General features: G+C 37.8%; 1 protein-coding gene across 3 annotated transcripts in view; it reads left to right on the forward strand.

Annotated features, from left to right (window-relative positions):
* dennd4c.S (DENN domain containing 4C S homeolog) overlaps positions 1 to 23,494 on the forward strand; it is a 58,953-nt gene that overhangs the window by 4,034 nt on the left and 31,425 nt on the right. For all 3 annotated transcript variants that reach the window (XM_018243749.2, XM_018243752.2, XM_018243751.2), the window contains exons 2-6: positions 7,235 to 7,541; positions 14,865 to 15,117; positions 16,446 to 16,515; positions 20,426 to 20,595; positions 21,933 to 22,174. In XM_018243749.2, the coding sequence (XP_018099238.1) occupies positions 7,237 to 7,541; positions 14,865 to 15,117; positions 16,446 to 16,515; positions 20,426 to 20,595; positions 21,933 to 22,174 (1,040 nt within the window). In that variant the 5' untranslated portion in view covers positions 7,235 to 7,236. The remainder of the gene's footprint in view (positions 1 to 7,234; positions 7,542 to 14,864; positions 15,118 to 16,445; positions 16,516 to 20,425; positions 20,596 to 21,932; positions 22,175 to 23,494) is intronic.

The following is a 23,494-nucleotide window of genomic DNA, read 5'->3' on the forward strand; positions in this document are numbered from 1 at the left end:
GCCAAACGAGCGGATCTCCCTCCGATATGCCCACCTTGAGGTGGGCAATATCGGGCAGATCCGATCGTGGGCCCTAGGGCCCAACGATTGGATCCTAGCATTCGGCAAACGGGCGGTCGGATCGCGGGACCGCATCAACGAACAGATGCGGCCGCAATCCGACGGGATTTTCTGTCCGATCGAGATCTGGCCGACTTTCGGCCAGATCTCGATCGGGGAAGCCCGTCGGGGGCCCCCATACACGGGCCAATAAGCTGCCGACACAGTCTGTCGGCAGTTTTTATCAGCCCGTGTATGGCCACCATAAGAATGTTAAAAAAGTCAACATGAAGAAACCATCCACAGAACAACTATAATTGGATGCTATTCATTGATAATTGAGATTGTAAACTGGATATGAGGGATTTAGTCAACTACAGGGTCATTCTAAAGGAAAACCAATTTCAGTCTGCAAGAAATGTGAAAATGAGGTTAAGGATTCTCTGTGGCCCTCAGCACACAGCCAAAGCTGTTTTAAAACAAACAAACAAACAAAAAACTGAATAAAATAGCATAGTGACAGCCCAAACCTCATCCAACCAGAAAAAACATGAACAATTTTGCCAAGAAAAGTGGGCAAAATTTGCAGGAACCAGATGCAGAAAGCTGGTAGAGACTTCACAATTCACAATTATACTCAATTCAAATAAATATCTGATGTTTTGTTTAATGAATTTTGTTTAATGAGTTTAATGTATTTTGCACATTCAAAGTGACAAGTATGTAGTATAAATCAAAAGGTACAAATAACAGGTATTTTATTTCCAGTTTTTAAAATAACACACTCTGCATAGTTTGCACCCATAGATGACAGTTTAATATGTTTCCAACTGTAACTATATAGCAATAATTCTTCATCGGACATTTACCTCATAAAGTTGCATCGTCCACTATCTTTTCTTGTTGAATGCCCTTTATGATTTGAGAAACAAATCATAAATTAATTAAATCAATATAAATCAGTATGCCTAAGGTAATAGCTGGAGGTATAATAAGGCTAATGGTACCCATGGTGTTTTTTTCCAACTGCTGTAGAAAAAACTAATGCCCTCTGAACCATCCTGTGGTTAGGCAATGACATGAATTGCGTCTGGCTATTAGTACACACATGCCATTGAAATAATGTGTCAGTAGTCCTCTCTCCTCCAGTCAAAACTCCCATTCCCACAATGCCTTAATGTTCTGTGATTAACAGACAGGAAAAGTAGAATAATGGAAATAATGGAAACACTCAAGGAATATGGAATTTGGAGTCTTGGCTGGAGGAGATCTGATTTCTGCATTGTTTCTGAGAAAAGAAGAGCAAAGAACCAAAACTATAAGGTGGGGTTTACCCATTGAATACCCTCAAAGTGGTAGGAATCTGGGCAGAAAACCCTTGCCTCCTGTTCACACGTGTAGGATGTTTTTTTTTTTTTTGGCAACCAGAAAAAGTTTCCCCCTGTATGTTCAGTGATCCACCCAGATGTGACATCACTTCCAGTTTTAGTGAAATTACCAGTTGCTTAGACTTGTAACACAAAATTAGGTTTGAAGGAAAGTTAAACATGTCTGCATTTAATCCTGTCTCTTTAGGAAAAAAGCTGTAATATAGCAAAGCTGCAGGACTGATTAGTCATCAGCACTGGGATAATGTAGCCTGTGCAGGACGCCAGCATTAATTACTAGGACTAGAAAGTAGAATTTAGTTTTAACAGGTATTTGGTTTTCTCTAACAGTGTCATGCTAAAAGAGTGTTTACTAACACTTTTCTAACAAGGTATATGGATGTAAATACAGAAAAAATACATTTGTATATAATATATTTAAATACAATGTAGACATTCTTTTTGTTTCAATAATATTTTTACATTTTCCATTTGTTTCCAAATTTGTCACAGTGGTCTGATTTATAAACAAACCTTCACGATCTATAAAACCGTAGCACAGATTAATCACACATATTAATAGAATATTACTTTTTCTGCTGTACAATCTTGTGACAAATTTACTGATGAGTTGAAAACGAGATCACTGCTTTTTTGCTGCATTGTCAACACTGCCCCTTTTGGCCATTAGGCACTATGTTTAATTTTGTGCTGCACCATATGTTTACTGGCAACATACACCAGGGCAAAATAAAAGAACCTTACCACCCCTTTAAGCCTTTTAAGTCATTTGTCTAAGCAATTTTGTCACAGGTACAATACTGTTGTAAGGTAAACAATTTGGGTGCCCTTTAATCTGGGTACACATGTAAAGGCATGCTCATTTAGAGACCTCATCAAGCCAGCAAACTTTTTCCAGATTTGTCTGTCCCAAACAGTGGGAAAATCAGACTGATCTGATTGTTTGACCCATGGGCCACAATCTGTTATAGATGGGGGCCTGTATAGTGTCAAGTAAGGTGTCCATCAAGAGGTAGATACAGTTAAACTTTATCTCCTGGTGTTACTTCCTTTTCCAACTGCAAGGAGTTTAAAGGACAAAGAAAAGGCAAAAAAATAAAGTCCCATTTTTACTTTCTTTAATGAAAAAGAAACCTCTCCAATATACTTTAATTTAAAAAATGTGTACCGTTTTTATAATAATCCTGACTGTATGCAGTGAAATTCTCCCTTCTTTTACTGCTGTGGATAGGAATTATCAGGTGATCCCTAACTGCTGAACAGGGAAACAATCATACTTATGAACAGCAGGAGGAGCCCCCGCCTTACCAGCTATGCAGAATTCAAGTAGCTTCGTTTATGACGATCCCTAAGCAGCCCAGGCCACACTGAGCATGTGCAGGGTCAGGGTCAGGCAAAGATGTTTAACAAAATCACAAGATGACAGCCCCCTGTGGCCAACTTTGAAAGCATAAATCATTTGTTTTATTAGACTTTGTGGTGCAGTAAGTTCATGCCTATGTTTAATATACAAAATACAGCATTGCTAGCCTTATTCTATTTTAGACTTTCCTTGTCCTTTAAAGGGGTGGTAGTAAGGATACCTGGGGGGTAAATAAAAAAAAAACGGATCCATAAGGGTCTGGCCACACAGGCAGATTCAGGGAGATTAGTCGCCAGGCCAAAAATCTCCTCTTCTTTGCGGCGACTAATGTCCCCGATCTGCCTTCTGCTGGCTAAAATGAAAATCGCCTGGGGACAGGTACACGGAGCGCTTAGTTTTCCAAAGTTTCCTTGTGAGGCAATTACAGGCGACTTCTGAAAATGAAGTGCTCCGAGTGCCTGCCCCCAGATGATTTTAATTTTAGCCTGCGCAAGGCAGAGGAAGGCAGATCTGGAGATTAGTCGCCACGAATAAGAGAAGATTTGGCCAGTTTAGTAGAAAAACACATTATGGTAACTGTTATTCAGAATGCTAAGGACCTGGGGGTTTCTTGATTATGGATCCTTTCGTAATTTGAAAATTGGAATAAAGAGAATGGGTAGAACACTTTTCGTTACTCGCTCTGTCTCTTTGGTTTATCGTAAACTATGGGTTATATCTGAAGAAAAGTCTGTTTAAATCAAAAGCAAAGTTCAAAGAAAAGTCCATGTCATTATTCTTTAAGAATGGATTTTTCTTTGGACTTTGCTTTTGATATAAACAGACTTCTCTTCAAATTATAAGGGACATTTTAATAATATACATCTTGTTTTTGAACCAATATGTATGTATGTACATTCTAATTTGGCATTGTGATGACATCACTCTGGATGGGGGAGGCATTTGTAATCCCCACCCTCCACTCATCCTTCAGCATCCACTCACTCTTCACCCTCCACTCAACTTTTAAATTTAGGTCTTTTGTTGTGGTTCTCATAAGGCTTGATGAAGGGCATGGAGCAATTTAATGGTGTGTTTCTGGATTTTTCTGTATCACTGCTATTTGCAGTGTATTTACATTTATTATTGTAAAATGAAAAAACAAAAAAAGATCTTCTTTTATTTTACTCATTCATATATGATACATAGTGCTTCTACTTTCTTCGCAATATGCTTGTTACTCCAGTTCATCATGATCCAGGGGCAGACATACAATTTGTGTAGACAGTGTAGTTCAATGTCTGGCCCCCACAAAACTTTTTTCCTTGTTGTTTTTGTATACTGAAAATGTTAAGTGGATGATTAATCTATATGTGTTTTCTCCTTTATTCTATAAAGTTATGCTTAGTGTATTCATTAGTGTACAGAGCAACAGCTTGGGGTTGTAGTCTTCTGCTCTCAATATAGTGGCTAATCAAAATAAGCCAGATACGGCAGTCAAATTGTTCTTGGCTGGCAAGAGAACCCAATATTCATAGGGTACATGTCTGTTTTGGCAGTAAAGGAAGTAATGACTCCGGATCAAGGCTTGGGGGAATAATCCAAACTTTTAAAAATGATTTCCCTTTTCTCTGTAATAATAAAACAGTTCCTTGTACTTGATCCAAACTAAGATAAAATCATTATTTTTGTAAGCAAAACCAGCCTTTTGGGTTAGACACTCTTTTTACATGATTTTCTACTAGATTTAATGTATACAATCCAAATACAAACAACAACCAGGTCTCTTGTGCTGCAAGGGAACCAACCTATAGGTTATGGACCCTTGTAACTTAATGGGGTTGTTCACCTTCCAAGCACTTTTTTCAGTTCAGTTGTTTTCAGATTGTTCACCATAAGCAAAGCCTTTTTTCAATTCTTTTCCCTCTATTTTTTTTTTTTTTTTTTTTTACAGTTTTGATGAAGGTTAGTGTTCCTAGTCTCTAGTGTTTCAGTCTGGCAACTCAGTGATCCAGGAGCATCTGAACTGAAACAATTTGCCTCAATTAGTTGATACAATTAGATACATTTCTTAGCAGTATCTGAGGAATATTAGCAACTATTGTATCAATTGGAGCAGCTGCTTATAGATCTGCATGGGTCTGTTTTTAAAGACCCGACCCTGACCAGCTTAGTTTAAATTGTAACCGGTCCCACATAACCGCCTTTTGATGCCCAACGATTTTCTGAACTGCTCCCCGCAGCAATTGTGGGCTTTACATCAGGAAGCATAGTTTTTTTCTTAGTTTACCCCAGGATTGGCCACCTGTAGTCCACCCCACTGCATTGGATCAGGTACCCGTGGGCCACCCGACAGTGGGCACAAAAATTATAATCCGGCCGAGACCTGATCACATTGTGGGTATTCTGCGGGTACCCAACCAGAAGCAGGAATCTACAGCTGCCTTTAGTGAAACTCAGGCATTCTGCTGAGTAGGGACAAATGTATCAACTAAATGTATCAATTTAGAACAGTTTACATGGTCGGTGACCCCTCCCCCCCCGAGCCTCTTTGGAAGGTGAAAAATGAATCTTTACACTTCAATATTTGAAAAACGGTCACAAATAGAAAATAGAAAGTGATTGGAAAGTCTTTATTTCTGGTGAACTATCTGAAACCAACTGAGCTGAAAAAGTGTTTGAAGGTGAACAACCCCTTTATTCACCAAACAGTTACCTTCCATTTGTCCCACCAAATCTTCTAGCCAATGGGAACAATTGGTCTGGTGGCCATGAACCATCCCCCTCCTTAGATGGGAGGCTGTTGGGCTGTCTTGGATAGGGAGCAGCTAGATTATACCTGTGTCTTCATAGGCTGTAGATGTCCTGAGTTTCACAAGTCAAGAGATGCTTAAGTTAAAACAGTTTTGTATAGTAATGCTCTGTTTGTAATGAAGGAATAAATTAAAGGCATGCTTGTTTGTTTATATGTTCGTTGTATGCCTATCCATGTTTAGCACTGAGGACAGATGCAAAACATGGACATTTGCTCTGGTTTGATTACAAAGATTTGAAAAGTCACTTTTGTGTCTTGCATGTAAATTATAAATATAAAATGAAATACATAGGGGGTGATTTATCAAGGTTTGAATTAGAATTTTTGCTACGATTCAAATTTTTTTGTACAAAAACTCACAAATTCAAACTATATTTTCAAAAATTTGAATGTCTGGTAATTATTAAGCAAAAAAAACCCCGAATTTAAATATAAGCGCTGGCGAGGTCATGTAGATGTCAATGGGAGTTGTCTTAGACAAAATTCAAGCTATTTTTTAAATTCTAGATTTTCGAGTTTATAAACTCACAAATTCAAGTTTTTAAAGCCTATGAAATCTTTTTGGGGCAGCACTCCAAACACCCCAATTTTTCCATCGACTTTGACAGAAGATTTTCAAACTGCTGCCACTTTTACAACTTTAAAGCTACACTCACTAAACCTAAATCACATAGTCGTGGGGTCACCCGAATGAAAGAACGTCATTTGTTTGATGCTCAAAGGAGGGAGTAGCCGAAAACAGCAAATTCCACCCATTGACTTTCAATGGGGAAATTTAAACTGCTGTCAATGTTAGCGTTTTGAAGCCACTCTCTCCTAACTTGAATCACATAGTCACGGGGTCAACCCAAATGAAAAAGTGATATTGGTTGGATGCCTAAAAGTGGGAGGAGCCTACAGCATTGACTTTAAATTGCTGCCACTTTTACAGCTTTGAGGCCACACTCTCCAAACTTGAATCACATAGTCATGGGGTCAACCTGAATGAAAAGGCAAGATTTATCGGATGCCCTAAAGTGAACAGAGCTACGAACAGCCAATCAGATTTTACCCATTAATTTTCATTGGGGGGATAGAACCTGCTGCCCTTCTTTATTAACGTCAGGGTCCCCAAACACTTCATAGTTGATCACTAGGGGAATGCAGTTTTAGGTTTGAAAAAGTGAATAGAGCCACCAACAGCCAATCAGAGTTATATCATTTATTGTAAAGGGAAACGTTAAACTGTTGCCATTCTCACATGTTTGATGCCAGTGTCCCCAAACTTTTCACAGTTAGTCACTGGGGGACTAAGATTAAAGTTTACAAAAAGTGGGCGGAGCCAACAATTAAATCCAACCAGATTTCATTCAGTGAGTTTGCATGTTTTTTCAACCTGAAATTTGTTTCAAACTTCCCTTTCTAGTTAGGTGTGTTCCCATGGAACAATACAGCATTTCTGTTCCACTTTTCTTTAAATTGATGTTGCCATCTCAGATTTACTCCATTTTTATGATCTTATTAAGTTTTTCATACATTGACATTTACGCAGTTCAATGATTGTGTGCTTTGTTCTACTAAAAGTGCTTGTTTTTTGTTGAGGGAATTTTTTTTTAAATGTATTTGTTTGCTATGTTGGGTGGTCACTAATTAGTTTTTTTTATGTTTCAGACATGATGGAAGACAAAGGGCCTCGAATAGCGGACTACTTTGTTGTGGCAGGACTGACGGACACCTCCAAGCTTTTGGATCATGACATATGTCGGATAGAAACCAAGACAGTAGGTCCCAAAGCTCCAATCACTGACATTGCTATTATCAACAAGACAGCTGGAGAGACAGTGCCAGAGGGCTACACATGTATTGAAATGACACAAAGTGGATTGCAGGCCAATCTGAATCATGGAAGCTTAAAGAGTCCAGAAATGTTCATCTGTTACAGACGAGAGAAAGGGAAACCCCCATTGACAGACATTGGGTGAGTTTTACTGTTCAATGCAGTTTTTTTTTATACTGGACTGTTAGCCATGAAATGGTAATATGTCTAAACCTTTAAGCCTAAAATGATCACCAATTGATTCTTTTAAACAGATGTCATTTAACATGAACTTGTATGCATGTGTTTTCATTAATGCTAAATGGTTTCTTGTCCATATTCATTGTTACTGATAAAATGTTTATCTTGGTACAATGGTACAGTAGAGGTGCTCATTTTGCAGGGTAATATAACATTTATATGAGTTAGTATGTAACTTAAGGGTCTGGCCACACGGGCAGATTCGGGGAGATTAGTCGCCAGGCGACACATCTCCTCTTCTTTGTGGCGACTAATCTACCCGATCTGTCTTCCGCCGGCTAAAATGTAAATCGCCTGGGGCAGGCACACAGAATGCTTTGTTTTCCGAAGTCGCCTTACCTCGCGATGCAATTACGGGCGTCTTTGGAAAACGAAGCATTCTGTGTGCCTGCCCCAGACGATTTACCCAAGCAGGGGAAGGCAGATCGGGGAGATTAGTCACAGCGAAGAAGAGGAGAAGAGGAGATTTGTCGCCTGGCGACTAATCTGCCCGTGTGGCCAGACCCTTAATGTATACAGGTAACTCACTGAATATTAAATTAACAGAATGATAATTTTGTTTAAACAGCAAGCATACTTTCGGCAGCTGCAACAGGCAGGGACTGATCTCTGCCTCTTATGTGTAATTAAATATTTAAAATTATATTACATTATTTATACTGTCCTTAAATGTATACCTTCCACTCCTTATTCTGCTATCTTACCTAAAGTCTTTCATTGAATGATGGATTCATTGGAAAATACTATTTAATCGTAGGAGCTACATACAAGGCAAAATTAGTTTAAAAGGCCCAAATAGCTGGCCATATATTTAAAGAGGTCTAGGACAGCATTTCTGTTTCTTACACAGGCCTGTTGACTGCAACCTGAGTTATGAAAGACCAGTATTTGCCAGTATATTTTTTGCAACATAGCAACTTTATTATGTAAACATATGCATAGCTGTGTTCCCCTGCTTGCTGAGTGTGACACAGTTATTGCTTTCTTTATTCTCAGTGGCTATTGAATGTGAACCACTCAAAGGAACTTTGAAACATAACTTGGTTGTGGCATGGAGGTGTGACACAAATTATACTGAAAAAAGGGCTGTCCTATTTTTTATTATTATTATTAACAAAAAAGCTTAGAAAACTGTAAAAGTATCTTTTCCACAATTTCAATATTACACTTGTTACATAGGCACTATTTAGTTTTTAATTACTTGTTTGACTTATTTGATCTTATTTGCATACAAAATTGCATTTAAAAACTTTGCTATTCCCTTAATTTGCAAGACTACACACGCAATGTATCCGTAGTCATCCATGAAATATTCCAGGTGGAACCATACCTTGAACAATTTAGTTATTCTGCTTCCCCGTTCTGTTAATCACAGAACATGCAAAGCATCAAGGGAGTTAAAGTCCTCTCGGTAATGTGTTTCCAGATAACTGGCCCCATTCCAGTACTGCTTTAATATTATAGAGGTAAAAATAAGAATTTTAAGAAGAAGCTTTCTGATTATTGGATTTCTGGATATGATCGCTTACCTGTATTGTCACAGTCACCCCATTTGGTGGGTACCCATGTACAGCTGGTCTTCTTTCATTGCCAATGTGTTGCCCACTAGTGTGTGTCTACTTCTTTGTGTCTGTACATGTGTCATGTACCTCTGTAGTATTCTTCTCACTTTATCATTGCTGGTTGGTTCCTACTGGTGTTGTACTGCAGTGCTGTGATATTTCTGATAGCTGTCATGCACCTTTCCACTACCCCTTTATCCTGGTTTGTTCCCTGCTAGTGTAAAACAGCTGCCTCTTGCATTCTGTTGTGCACCTCAGTGGTATTGCTGTGTCTCTATCCTGATTTTTCTGCTAGTGATACTGCTGCATATTACCCTGTAATTCCTGTCTCTGTCCTGGGATGTTTCCAAACAGTGTAATTATTTTGCATTATGTCCCTACCGTTATGTTATGTTCTTTTTCATTTTCATACTTTGTTTACTTTCACTAAACATAATTACATTTTTAACATGTCCCTTTTTTCTTTCTGTAGAATTAAAACAGTAGCTTGTGTATTATACTGCATATATTGTACAGGTATATTGTACATGGGATCCCTTAGACTCCCATAGACACCCATTATAAGCAAATAATAATCATTTTTAAAAATGATTTCCTTTTTCCATGTAATAATAAAACAGTACCTTATACTTGATCCCAACTAAGATATAATTGATCCTTATTGGAGGCAAACCAATCATTGGGTTTATTCAATATTTAAATTATTTTTTAAGTAGACATGCTATGGCAAACCAAATTACGAAAACCAGAAATCCAGAAAACCCCAGGTCCCGAGCAGTCTGGATGACAGGTACCTGTACACAATATTGTGTAATTATTGATATGTGTATGGTTGCCCAATAATCCTGACCGACATCCATGTGAATATTGGTCAGTATGGAAATGAGGCAGCTTTTAAAACAACATGTACCAATGTTTCATGTCTGCCATCTCATGATGAGGAAGTGGAAAGGCACTGCAGCTCGTTTTCACTCCGTGCTGATTCAATAGTGTTCTCGTTGCACAAATAATTGGAACAACAGGAAGGTGGGCATACTTTGTGTAGCTCCTTGTATGCACTCTGCCTGATTATCCTGTTGGCCGATAGGGTGCAAAGCATACCCAGTCAGCCTATGTATACCTACCTTTAGTCAATATTGCTCACCGATTAAAAAAAAATAAAAAATCTTTATGTGCCCCTGTGATCTTTTTCCTGCAGCACTCATTCACATCTATGTGTACTTTACCTGCGTAAAACAAATACATTTTGGTATTGTTTCTTCTCCCAAGAAAATTACAGAATACTTTAGATGAAAGGAAAAGCGCAGGCAGAATGGTTGATCACACAGCTAATTTCATCGTGCAAGCACCACTCCTAGATGATTTTTTTTTTTTTTTTTAAACAAAGGCATAGATAGCATGCACATTGCGGTGTAGCAGGGCTGTTCACTTCTGAATCACAAACCACATAGGGAAAGTGGTGTGTCATGTTAGTAAAGCTAACAAGACTGACAACTTTCCTTCCTTTGTACTGGTAACGGAATCAATTAACCTTATATGAACAGAGCATAATATTTTTTTCAACCAGTCCTTCTTTCTTTATTATTAATATGATTTTCTGAAACTATGGAGTGACTTTTCAGGTACACTAAGATTCTGTCCTGTTAATGTAAACAGGCACACAATTTCAATTTTTAAACAAATTCCCCTTTCTCTGTAATAATAAAACAGTAGCTTCTACTTGATCCCTGCTAAGCTACATGAGTCCCTATTGGGATTATTACACGTTTTTATTATTTTTTTAGCAGACTTAAAAGCTATGGCGATACAAATTACAGAAAGATCCCTTATCCAGAAAACCCCAGGTCCCTATTCTGGATAATAGATCCCATACCTGTACAATATGCCCACACATTTGCTTACAGGGGTGTTTGCCCACTTCAAACAAGGGCCACGGGCCACGTGGCACTTGACTGTGTTATTGTATTTGCTTTGGCTGAAAGAATGAAGATGCTAGATTACTTATTATGGGCATATATGCACATATATCAACCTTTTTAGCGAGTGAGGGAATACAAGGTTATGGAAGATATCTTATAGTACAAGTTGATCCAGGGACTGGTTCGATCTTGCAGTCGGGAAGGAATTTTTCCCCGTCTGAGACCCAATTGGAAAAGTTTTTTTTTTGCCTTCCTCTGGATCAACTAGCAGTTTGTCAAGCCATCAAGTCTATATATAACCTACCTAAGATTCAGATTGACTTGTGTCTTTTTTCAGCCTAACTTACTATGTGTCATAGGACTGGTTTAAACTTCTGCTTCTGTGATAAGCCAGATCTATGACCTCACAGGAAGTAGTTTAGATGTACTTTCGTACAATATCATTTGATCAGTGTGTGTCTATTGGGAGAGAAACTCTGCTCTCTATCTGTGTCTACATTCACCTTTCACTTCCATATAGATCTATATTCTCATTTCCCTTTAACTAGAGATATATATTATTGCCCCTCTGTTAGACTCTCAGCTTTCTTGATGGTGCCAAGATTAACCTGGGAGACAGCTTCAGGACCTTTTATATTGTCTAGAATTAATTATGTATTACTTTAATTGCTTTACAACTGCAGTTGCAAACTTCCTTAATAGAGACATCTGCAGCCATCATTATTGCTTTTTATAAGGGAACAATATTAAAAATCTAAGGTAAGCTTTATCATACTGAAATAGGAAACGTTTTAAATATTCTAGAATTCTATACTGTTTCTGAGATAATCAAGTTACTCTTCACTGTCTCCCTCTCCGTATCCATCTCTCTTCATTCTGTATTCATGCAGGAGTTGGAAGTCAGCCAGCCCGGATTTCTTTCTTCGGCACCCATAGGCCACCAGATAGTAGCACCCGGCCGCCTGCCAGACTGCATGTCCCCAATGCTCCAAGAAGGCAACTGGGCCTGGATGTTAGATTTTCATTGACATATCTCGTGTATCTTTTAGGGGGTCTTCCTCTCGTAGCAGATGTGTTAGAGCTCACTTAACTGATAACAAAATAACTGACTTAAGGACAAATTCTGCATGAAGAGAGACATATTCCAAGAGGGAAATAGTGATAATATAGATAGATAAACTTGATTATTCTAGGAATGGTATTTAATTGATCATATTTAGAAAGTGTCTTGTTTAGTGTGATGAAGCTTATATGAAAATTCCCCTCTAAATGGAAAGCCTCTGATAATTTTCTTGTATTTGTATTCATACGTACTGTGTATGGCTACAAAATTCTGGTGTAAATTCACGCCCTTTACTTTCCATATTTTCAGGAAACAGGCAAGCACTTATTCAGAGCCTACTGTAATCATTGATATATTGATGGATGGATTAAGGCCTTGATGTTCCCACCTTCTCATCTCCCTAAGCTTCTCAGTGCTTGCCGTGTAATTTGGTGTGCACCTGCTGCTCTGAGCTCCTGTGACCTTAGTTTCTTGGAAATCAGGGAATGTCCAGAAACAAAAATTGGCTGCCTAGTCACCTATTCATTAGCTTTATCTGACTAAATCCATGAGATTAAGCTGTAGTTTATAATGACTGGCCGAACTCTTCCCAGTCCTTTTAATTAATGTTTCCACAATGTGTAAGTTCAAATCAGGAACATATTTTCAAGTAGCTTTTTTTCGAGTTATTGGTTTAGTTGCTTCTTTAAAACATTTCTTTTGTTTATAATCTCCGTATTATGCATTGCTTTAATGTGTTAATCATGTGTTTATCAATATTGCTACAATCTATAATTATATACTGTGGACCCTGTCTGGAATAATAAATACACTATCCTGCTGTAAACCCCCCCAAAATAAAGGTTCCGAATATATGAAGAAAATCACAATAATTCGTGAAGCTTCTTTTTCAAGAGTATCCATATATCTACAGACAATAGCTTGCCACATTACCACATGAAAGTATTTTCTTGCTGGCTTCTTTATATGGGAGGATAGAATAACCAATTACATTTCAATGGGAGCATGACTCACTGTCTTCTATAAGCGGCTTCGCTAGGCAAAGGGATTAAGTAAGAGATCTTGTCAGTGCGGAGGGGGCCAGTAGCATTAAAATTTACATCATAGGGCACAAGCTTCTCCTTTATAAAGACTATGGGGTATTGTTTTGTTTTGTGGCATTGGGGGCCACTAATTTAGTTTATACAGTCATACTTATGATTGACTCCAAATGCAGCAAAGAATGCAGGAAGGAGGTGTTGTGCAGCTCAGGAGAACTACTTCCTAGTAGGTTGTAATGACCTGTTACAAAAGGCATCAGCTTTTCAGCTCCAGAGTAAAAAGATTCTGGCATTCTGCCAGCTTGACCAATTAATAATCTGTTTCCTACGGAAGAAAAATTAGCTGAATCTGAGCAATGTGAACAGCTACAGTACCTGCTACATTGGTGACACTTTTGTCCGAGGACAAAAATCCTGAAAATTGGACAGATGGGGCCTTACTCCTTTGTTAGTTCGCTCTAGCAATATACCTGTTGTTATCTGCACACAGTCTTCAGTGTCCCTGCTATTTTGCACTGCTCACCAGTTACCACCTTAACTCTATTGGGTGTGCCTGCGGGTTCATCTGCTGTCATTACTAGACTTGCCACAATAGCTTTTTCCCTCTGGGACTTTTCATATGACCCTTTTCCCCTTTTTGACATCAGTAGAGAGGACCTTTCATTATATTAACTATTGGTTCTGGTAACAGGTAAAGTGGAGGGATATGGGTATCCTACTGTGACCCACACATCACTGCAGTGCTAAAGTTAAGTTGGGTTATATACATGTAACCCTAGGTTTTTTCCATTAGGCTTCATTTATATTAGTTATGATAAGTAGCTTACACAATTTAAGTCCTATGCATATAAGTTAAATTTATAAACATTGCTTCTCATGTATTGTTTATCTACTTTCATAACCTCATTCTTAAAATCCTCCTGAAAAGATAGATGATCAGTTGTTCTGCATAGGTTTCTAAAGGCTATGGACACACATACGTTTAACCGAGTCGATTTTATGCCACGTTTTTTAAAAAAGCTGACTGCTGCATAAACACACTAACGGAAGTGCCATAGCCTTAACTTGAAACCGCTACGCGGTGGTCGGCATTTTTAGAAACCACAGCACGGACAGCAGCGAAAACACCGCGGTTAAACATATGCGTGTCCACAGCCCAACATCTGCAACAGAGACACATTCCTTACAAGTCATTCATGAAAGATTGAAAAGTGCACCTGATACTGAGCCATACAGCACCAAAGCATCTATACACAAATAACTCTACAAAGACAAACAAAACCTTAGAAAGCAATTGTTTGTGGCACTGTATCGGTTGCATGGGCAAAAACTAATGACTGTTTCACTTTCTTTACCTGTTTACTTAATCACTTCTTTGCAAAGCATGTTCCTTTCGATAATTTCCTGGATCATTTGGTGTTGTTACTTGCTAATAAGAATGCAGCTCTGTATTTTTGTGGCCTTCAGTCTGCTCATGGACTATTGGCTTCTTTTTAGGGCATCACCATTTTAAAATAATTTGCCTCTCAAATGTGTTCATGTAGGTTATGGGTCCATAACCTACATGTGTGACAGTACAATATGGTGTATATAAAAAAAAAAATAGGTGCATTCAATACTAATCTTTTCTATTATTTTAGTGTTTTATATGAAGGGAAAGAGCACCTGTTGAAAGGCTGCGAGGTTATCCAGGCTACACCGTATGGACGCTGTGCGAATGTCAATAACAGTTCAGGTACCTCCATGAGGATATTTTTAACTTGCCGCCGATCTCTACCGGTCCGCCTTCAAAACTCCTTGGCAGTAACTGACATTTGTATAATCATCAGTAATAAAGGAGAGACACCACCCCACACGTTCTGTAAGGTGGACAAAAACCTCAACTGTGGAATGGTGAGTTGACTGGACAATTTGTTGGACACCTACAGTTATTCTAATTGCTTAACTCAGACCTTGGGTAAAAGTTCTATTTGCTTAAAGGAGAAGGAAAGCTACGGAGGCATTTTATTGCCAATAGATTAGCTGCAATAGTGCAAGCTAGAATGCTATATTTATTCTGTAGAATTTTTTACCATACCTGAGTAAAAAGCTCTAGAAACTCTCTGTTTGTTTAGAATAGGAGCTGCAGTATTAACATGGTGTGACATCACTTCCTGTCTGAGTCTCTCCCTGCTCTGGGCTCAGATTACAGTAGAGAAGGGAGGGGTGGGGGAAGAGGAGCAAACTGAGCATGCTCTTGCCCAGGGCAATGAGGTTTAAACTGAAGGCAGGAAGTCTGATACGGAAGCCCATGTTTACACAGTAGAAGGAAATAAATGCAGTGTTTCTTTTGACAGGGGACTCAGATAAGCACTACTTTGGGGGTTTACTGGTATATTTAGATGGACCTTTCTGATAAGGCTTACTTAGTTTTAACCTTTCCTTCTCCTTTAAAAACAAGCACCAGTGAGAGCTTTACTGCCATCTTGCCTCCTGCTGTAGTGATCCTTGCAGCTGCCCAGGCTTGTGCATAAAATTGAAACTGACATGGTAAAGGGTAAACATCTACTCTTCTGCACATGTGCATACCCCACGGCAGCTGCAGGGGTGCTGGGACAGGAAGCCAGCTTTTCTCTATTAGGCTGTGACATTGTTATAAGCGTAACTTATCCATGGAAAACATTTTGCAAACTGTTCCTATTATAATCACACCACATGGCTAAAAGTATCCAGACATTCCATCACACACACATCTAACATCACATGTGCAATGGCAAGCGTTGACTGGCATGGGGTAATGCTTGCCAACATTGAACTCTGGAGCACTCTCTAAACCACTTCCTTTTGGCATATCACCATCTGGATAAGTCTGCCTGAGTGCATAATGCTGATGGTTCTCTGATTTTTGTTGAAAGAGAAAAAATAATGGTTTGGGCCTTTTTTCTATTGAATGTGATAGGGACCCTGTTTGGCAGAGATGTTAGACATCTGTCTGGTTACTTTTGACCATATAGTGTTTCTGACATGTTTTTTTCCATACTTAACTTATAAAGTGAGGTAACCTCAGGTTAAGGTTGAGCTTTTGTGTTGAAAAAGCTTACTGCTATGCCTGTGAATAACGTAACATTTTCTGTAAAAGTTCTGTGTAACATGTGTTGGTGCTGTAATTTATTAAACTATCATAATAAAAATCCGCAAAAGTCACCTCTCTTAATTATATTATTTTTTTTTTTGTCTTTCAGTGGGGATCCAACGTTTTCCTGTGTTATAAGAAGTCTGTCCCTGCATCTAACGCCATGCCTTATAAAGCAGGTTAGTACATTTAGCAAGGTTTGGCAAGATGAGCATTTATAACATTATCGTGTACCTCCCTTTTTCTCCTATTTTGGTGGGATAGTCCCATTTTAAGTATGAGGTGGGACTTATCCAAAAGAAGATGGGATTTTTGCAGATCAGGCAATTTTCTATAGAAACCTGTAGCATTTCTGAGGTCAATGGGACACAACCAGTGAAGAGTAGCTGGCTGTTTTACTGTCAATACTGGCATCATGATTAAAATACCTTCGATGGCATTCCTTTAAATGCTTGCCTCTTGTGGCAGTATTCCACAAGGAAATTAAATGTGACCTTGAATACTATTTTACCAAGAATAAGTTAAAGTGAATTAGAAATCTCTTTCCTGTTAGAAATAAAAAAAAAACAATTAATATTGGTGTAATATAAAACTATTTCTGTATCTTCAAGTGGTGTCAATAAAAAAATTCTAGTCCCCACAGCAAAATGACTTATTATACTGTAAATATTGTATATAGTCATGCTTAAAAGTTTGTAAACCCTCTAACATTTTCTATATTTTATATGAATGTGACATTAAACATCATCTGATTTTAAAAACAAGTCCGAAAAGTAGATGAAGAAAACCTAGTTAAATGACAAAAAAAAATATTTCGAATTTTAACCCATTCCTCCATACAGAACAGCTTCGGCCTTTGGATGTTGGTAAGTTAGGTCTTTCCACAACATTTCAATTGGATTAAGGTCAGGACTTTGGCTTTTGACTTTGCCATTCCAAAACATTCACTTAATTCTTCTTAAACCATTCTTTGGTAGAACGACTTGTTTGTTTAGGATCATTGTCAAATCAAATATACAGGTTGGGATGTATGTGGACAGTAAAAAAGGGCCAAGGTTAATGGGAAACAGACCCCATTACCAAGGGCAAATTGAACAACAACAATAGAGAGCGTATCACATAACATCCATCCATTAAAATATTTTTTATTCAAAATTTATTTTAAAATAGTTCTATACATACAGACCCCATGATATTCAGCCTTATGACTTTCATACCCTCTGGTACTTAGTCATAGGCAGTTACAGCACTATGCTACCAAATGAGGGTTAAAGCCTAATAACCCCATCCCATTCTGACTTAAAACCAATGAAAAGCTTTAACCTATTTCTTAATTAAAGAACAAAGTTATACATATACATTTCTGGGGTTCCATCACATGATCCATATGTAATCTGTAATTCTGTATGGATAATAACATAAATAATAACTTAAAAGCTCAAAAAGTCCAAGACAACATGTAAAAAGCCGTTACAAACCCAGCTATAATAAATATATGAAATAAATACTTGGGTAAAAGCTCCATATAATCCATATTATTCCTATTCTATATGGATATTAATCTTAGCGGATAGCTGCTAGACTCCTAGATACTGCTCCACTTTCCCATAAGTGTTGCTCTAGTACATAAATAATTGGACGCTGCTGCCATGAAACTCGCCTCAGGCAGCAGCAGCAGGGATGGCAAAAAAGCCGCTTCTGGTAAATTTAGGAGTGAAAATTCCAATTTTTAAATTGGGATTTCAGCTCTGCAAGCGCAGAGAGAAAAATTCCACTCTCCACACTAGCGATGCAGCCCCCCTACACCTGCTCCGGCGCTAGAAATGGTATGTACTGGGTGCAAGGGGGCAGCATCTGAAAGGCTGCCTCAGGGCAACAAGGAGCCCCAAAACGCCCATGTAAATAATAACTTTGATATCAAAATCTATAAAAGCCAAAAAATATCTTTCTAAACATGCCACATTAAATTCATAATTGAGGCCTAATGGCAAATGCATATGTAAATTAAAAAAATCCAAAATACTTCTCTTTTTGTTAAAAGGTCAGCTAGGTCACCCCCTTACACCCTAGTCTTACTTTTTCAGTTCCCTAAACAGAAAAATAAGTTGTATTACTGTTATTACATTGTGCAAAGTGCCTTGTAACATTACTTTTTTCTACAGAATGTGGATTCATTATTTGTCATAAATATTCCCTAATTCTCTCCTTCAGTGGTCTATTTTTACACCCCACATATTGTTTATGACACATGAGACATTATTAAATAAACAACTGTAGTTGCAATTAATGAATTCCTATCTTAAAGTCTCTACCTGTTACTGTTGATTTAAACTGTATTATATGTTGACAAGTTACACATCTGCGGCTAGCACATTAATAACTCCCAGCTATTCCTAAGAAGCTTTTAGTTTTATTATTATTGTTGGCTCTCTCTTCCCTAAATAAACTCAGTGATAATAGATCCTTTAATGTATGGGACCCTATGAAACCTTTTAACTTCCTTTCTTTTTAATCTTACAGTATTCATTGTCTTTCCTTTCTGTATTTATAGCCCTCTGATAGGCTTTCAGCACAGCCTTGTGCTTGTAGCCCATTCAAGAAATCACATGCTTGTTCCTGAAAAGTTCTGTCTGTTAAGCAGTTCCTGCGCAATCTTAGGAACTGCCCAACAGGTATCCCCGGTATTACCACTACATGGTTTACCAAAAATTGTAGTATGCTCCTTGTTCCACACTATTATTAGTTCCACATCCAGAAATTCTATATTTCTGTCTTTAAATTGACTAGTAAATTTCAGATTCAATTAATTTTGATTTATCTCATCAACAAAGTCCTCAAAACTCTTTTTCCGCCTGCCATATGCAATAAATACATAATACATTATCAATATAGCACAGATATAATCTCAAGTGTCCCCTTGCCTCCTCAGAGATCTGTGTCTCCTCCCACCATCCCACCAGGGTGACCTAGAAATATTTTGGATTTTTTATTTACATACACGATTGCAATCAGGCCTCAATTATGAATTTGATGTGACATGTTTTACTTGGTGGTATAATAGATATATATTTTGTGACAAATACTTTTATATATTAACTTAATTATTTATGTATATGGGGCACTCAAGCAATATTTATGAGATAGTGGAGCGATATCTGTGAGTCTAGAAGCTATGCACTAAAATTAATATCCATAAGTAATAGGATTAATATTGATTATACAAAGCGCCGCGTGTGCCATGCCACAGTCGATTTTTCATTAAAGCCGGACAGAGGTAAGGCATTGGGGGGGATTGGTTGCTGCAAAGAAGAGGCGATTAGTCGCCAGGCGACTAAAACTCCCGAATTGCCCAGTGTGCCCCTACCCTTAAAGTAAAAGGTTGAAGCTTTTCATTAGTTTTTTTGTATGAGTGGTTTACTTGGGGAGATTAGTCGCCCAGTGACAAAAAATTTACTTGGGGAGATTAGTCACTGGGTGACTAATCTCCCTATCTGCCACCACCCTTAGATAAAGTCTTGTAACCTTTTCCAGATTTATGGGCAACAGCAGCTCTTCAAGTTCTCAGACACCTCCATTGTTCGAATCACGGCTTTGCTAGATCCCTGTTCTTTAAATAAAATGGGTCTCTCACTCACATCTGACATTCCATTGACTGAAAACACCAGACTCTGATTTCACCTTCAAATTGTATGATAATCCTAAGGATTCACTTACTTTTGCCACATACAAAAAAATACATGACCAAAAATAAACATTTTTGTTTCATTTGTTTAACTAGGTATTCTTCATATACTTTCAGATTATGTTTTGTGTGTCTTGTGCAGTTAAAATATGCTATATGACCTAAACATACCCAAGTGTGGGTGTGGAAGAACTTGGCGATTACAAAAATGCCCATCCAGACTTATTCTTGTGGCTGAATGCGAGATTGCATTATAGTACATTATTGTAATGGAAATTCCGGTTCTTGTTGAATTTACTATCTGGCTTTGATTTGAATTGCAAAAATAGCTACTAATATATAAGATCCCCTGTAAGCAGAACAGTATACAAGTTATAATGAGGCTGACTTGTGGCTTTCCATGTCAGATTTGATTTTCAGATATCCAGAGGAGGATTATAAATCATTTCCTCTTCCAGAGTCTGTGCCACTCTTTTGCCTTCCCATGGGAGCTACTATTGAATGCTGGGACCCACAAATCCGACATCCTTTACCCGTTTTCTCGACTTTTGTACTGACTGGTTCCACAGCTGAGAAGGTACATTACAATTATTTTTCTGATATTGGTTCTTGTCAGAGCCAAATGGGCACACGACTTTCAGTATTGTGATCATCATATTAATTTCATCTCTGATCTGGGTATTCTAGCAAGTAGATACCAAGTTTCATAGAACTTAAAGGGATACTGTCATGATTTTTATGATGTAGTTTTTATTTCTAAATTACATTGTTTACACTGCAAATAATTCACTCTACCACATGAAATTTAATTCCTGTACCAAGAAGTATATATTTTTTTACTTGTAAATCTCGGGTCATTTTACCTGATCCTGTGCTTTCAGAAAGCCAGCACTTCATGATGGAACTGCTTTCAGGCAGGCTACTGTTCCTACTACCCATTGTAACTGGAAGAGTCGCAGTGGGACTTGGATTTGGATTGAGTACTGTTCTTAGATCTACCAGGGAGCCTTTATCTTGTGTCAGGGAGGTGTTATCTGATTACCTTCCCGTTGTTCTATTGTTAGGCTGCTGGGGGGAAAGGGAGGGGCATGTTATCAACAGAAAAGAGTGACTGAAGTTTATCAGAGCACAAGACTGGGGCACCTGGGAAACTGACCCCATGTCAGATTTTAAAATTAAGTAGTGCAGAACGTTGTATGTACAAGTTTTGATCACCATTGTTCTCCTTGAGATGTCAGTGGTCTAAGATGCTTGATAAAGGGCTGGTTATGCCCGAAACGTTGCTTCATTTGCACAAATAAATTTCTTTCACTATACCGGGGTGCTGCTGGAATTTGTATTGGAGTGGTCTAAGATGCAGTGATCTAAAACCTCATGCTTAACCCCAAGTTCACCATGGGTCACTTTATAATAGTTACGTTAAAAATATGTTTTCTCAGTTCCTCTATTTGCTATGAAATGGTCACTTTTTTAGTAGCACAAACACAAGTGGCCAAAATGTCTAAAATCTATTTACACTGCTCTCTGTAACAATCACCTGAAAATATTCCACTTCCACTCAGGCTTTAGTAAGTGTTTTTCAAGCTATGATAGACTAAAAAAAGTATGCAGGTTTACCAACATCCGAAAATGAATGTGTCCTTTAAAGAAGTTTTATATAATGGTAACCTAAGTGATGCCATTTCTATAAAACTTGATATTTTCATTTGAAAAGACCTTTAGCTTCCCAGTGAAGCTCTTTGACCTACTGACTACAATTAAAAAACACAACTACCTCAGGATTTAACAAAAAACTCACATATATATCGGGAAAAGTTAATATGTCAAATAGTTCATTAATTGGTTTTCAGATAACTGTCTGCTATGCCTTCTGATCTTCTCATCTCTTTGCCCCTAATATCTTCTTTATGCCAGGTTTATGGTGCTGCAATTCAGTTCTATGAGGCTTACCCACGTGAAATGTTGTCTGAAAAGCAGATGATTCAGTTAGGGCTGATCACAGCTGTGGAGAAGAAAGTGCTCACCTCCAAAACTATCACCTCCAAGAAGTGCATATGTTTGCTCTCTCATTGGCCTTTCTTTGAGAACTTCCGCAAGTTCCTTATGTTCATCTACAAGCTCTCTGTGTCTGGTCCTCATACCCTTCCTATTGAAAAGTGAGTTTAACTTTGTTTTCTTAATTTACCATTTAAGTTATATAATTCACAATTTAAGTAGCAGTTATGGTGGTATGTGGTGTGTGCATTAGTATGTACTGTACGAGTGGTACATGTGGCGCTTCTTCACAACACAAATTTGCTCTACCACTAGCAATGCTTCTGTACTCTGGATGTTGTGATCCTTATATAGGTTTCTTTATTGTTTACAATAATAGGGGGTTGTGGGAGTAGGCAAAAGGCTAAGTTAAAGTATAATTTAGATTTAAGTATAAGAGAAGTGCTATTTTTCAATGCACTTCCATGGTCCAATGCCCATTTTTTAAAAAACCCCATACCCACCCCTTTAAACTAATGGTGGTCCTATGTTTTTAAATGCACCAAGTAACACTTTTGAATCCATTCATATTCATTATACCTATTACCACACCTAATTTAGTTTGTCCTTTATTTACTTTAATTCACACCTATATTCTTATCTATACTGACATATATATACAATTTCCAAGTGTGCACCTATACATATAATTTTACTTTGCCTTCACTCTTTTTACATCCTTACATTTTTTTTAAAAAAAATGGCCATTAGTTTGGGGAAATTACTCTCTCTTTAGTGGATTTAGCCTTCAGACTGAAACCAAGGTTCAGCAGACTTTTACTTCAATCAATTCTACTATGCAGAGAGGCACTACATCCTTTATACTATGACCAGAGGTAAAAAGTAAGGGACCGCCATATGGGGTTTACATTGACGTGGTTTGTGGCTTATCAACTTTATGATCATAACTTTGTAACAAGAAAACCCTGTTTCGTAAAGATGTGCACTTGCATTTATACTGAATTATTTGTGAAACGGGACCAGGGAAGTGCATTGAAAAATAGCACTTCCCTTATACTTAAATATAAATTATACTTTAACTTAGCCTTTTGAGTGCTCCCACAACCCCCTATTATTGTATATTTCTTTATTGTTTACCTATATACTTCAGCCTATAGGATGATTTCTCTACCACAAGCTCTGTGTCACCTACATATCTTGTGTTCCTGTAGTTATATAGTTATCTTATCCTTGATAAAAAAAAAATGTTTTTAGTATTACTAATACAATGCATTTATATGTGATTTTTTTTTTCTTCTAGTTACTAAATTATTTTTTGTTCGCTTTATGCTCATGTCATTGATGTGCATGTCAACAAATGTGTACATAAGTCCTTTTACAATTGTAAACAATTGCTGTTCTTTTTATGCATGGACTGCTTTGTTTAGCTCATTCCTTTGACCTGATTCAGATAGCAATTTTGAGAACCTAAAAAGCCAGGT

This window comes from Xenopus laevis, chromosome 1S (genome assembly GCF_017654675.1).
Source record: "Xenopus laevis strain J_2021 chromosome 1S, Xenopus_laevis_v10.1, whole genome shotgun sequence".
Taxonomy (NCBI): domain Eukaryota; kingdom Metazoa; phylum Chordata; class Amphibia; order Anura; family Pipidae; genus Xenopus; species Xenopus laevis.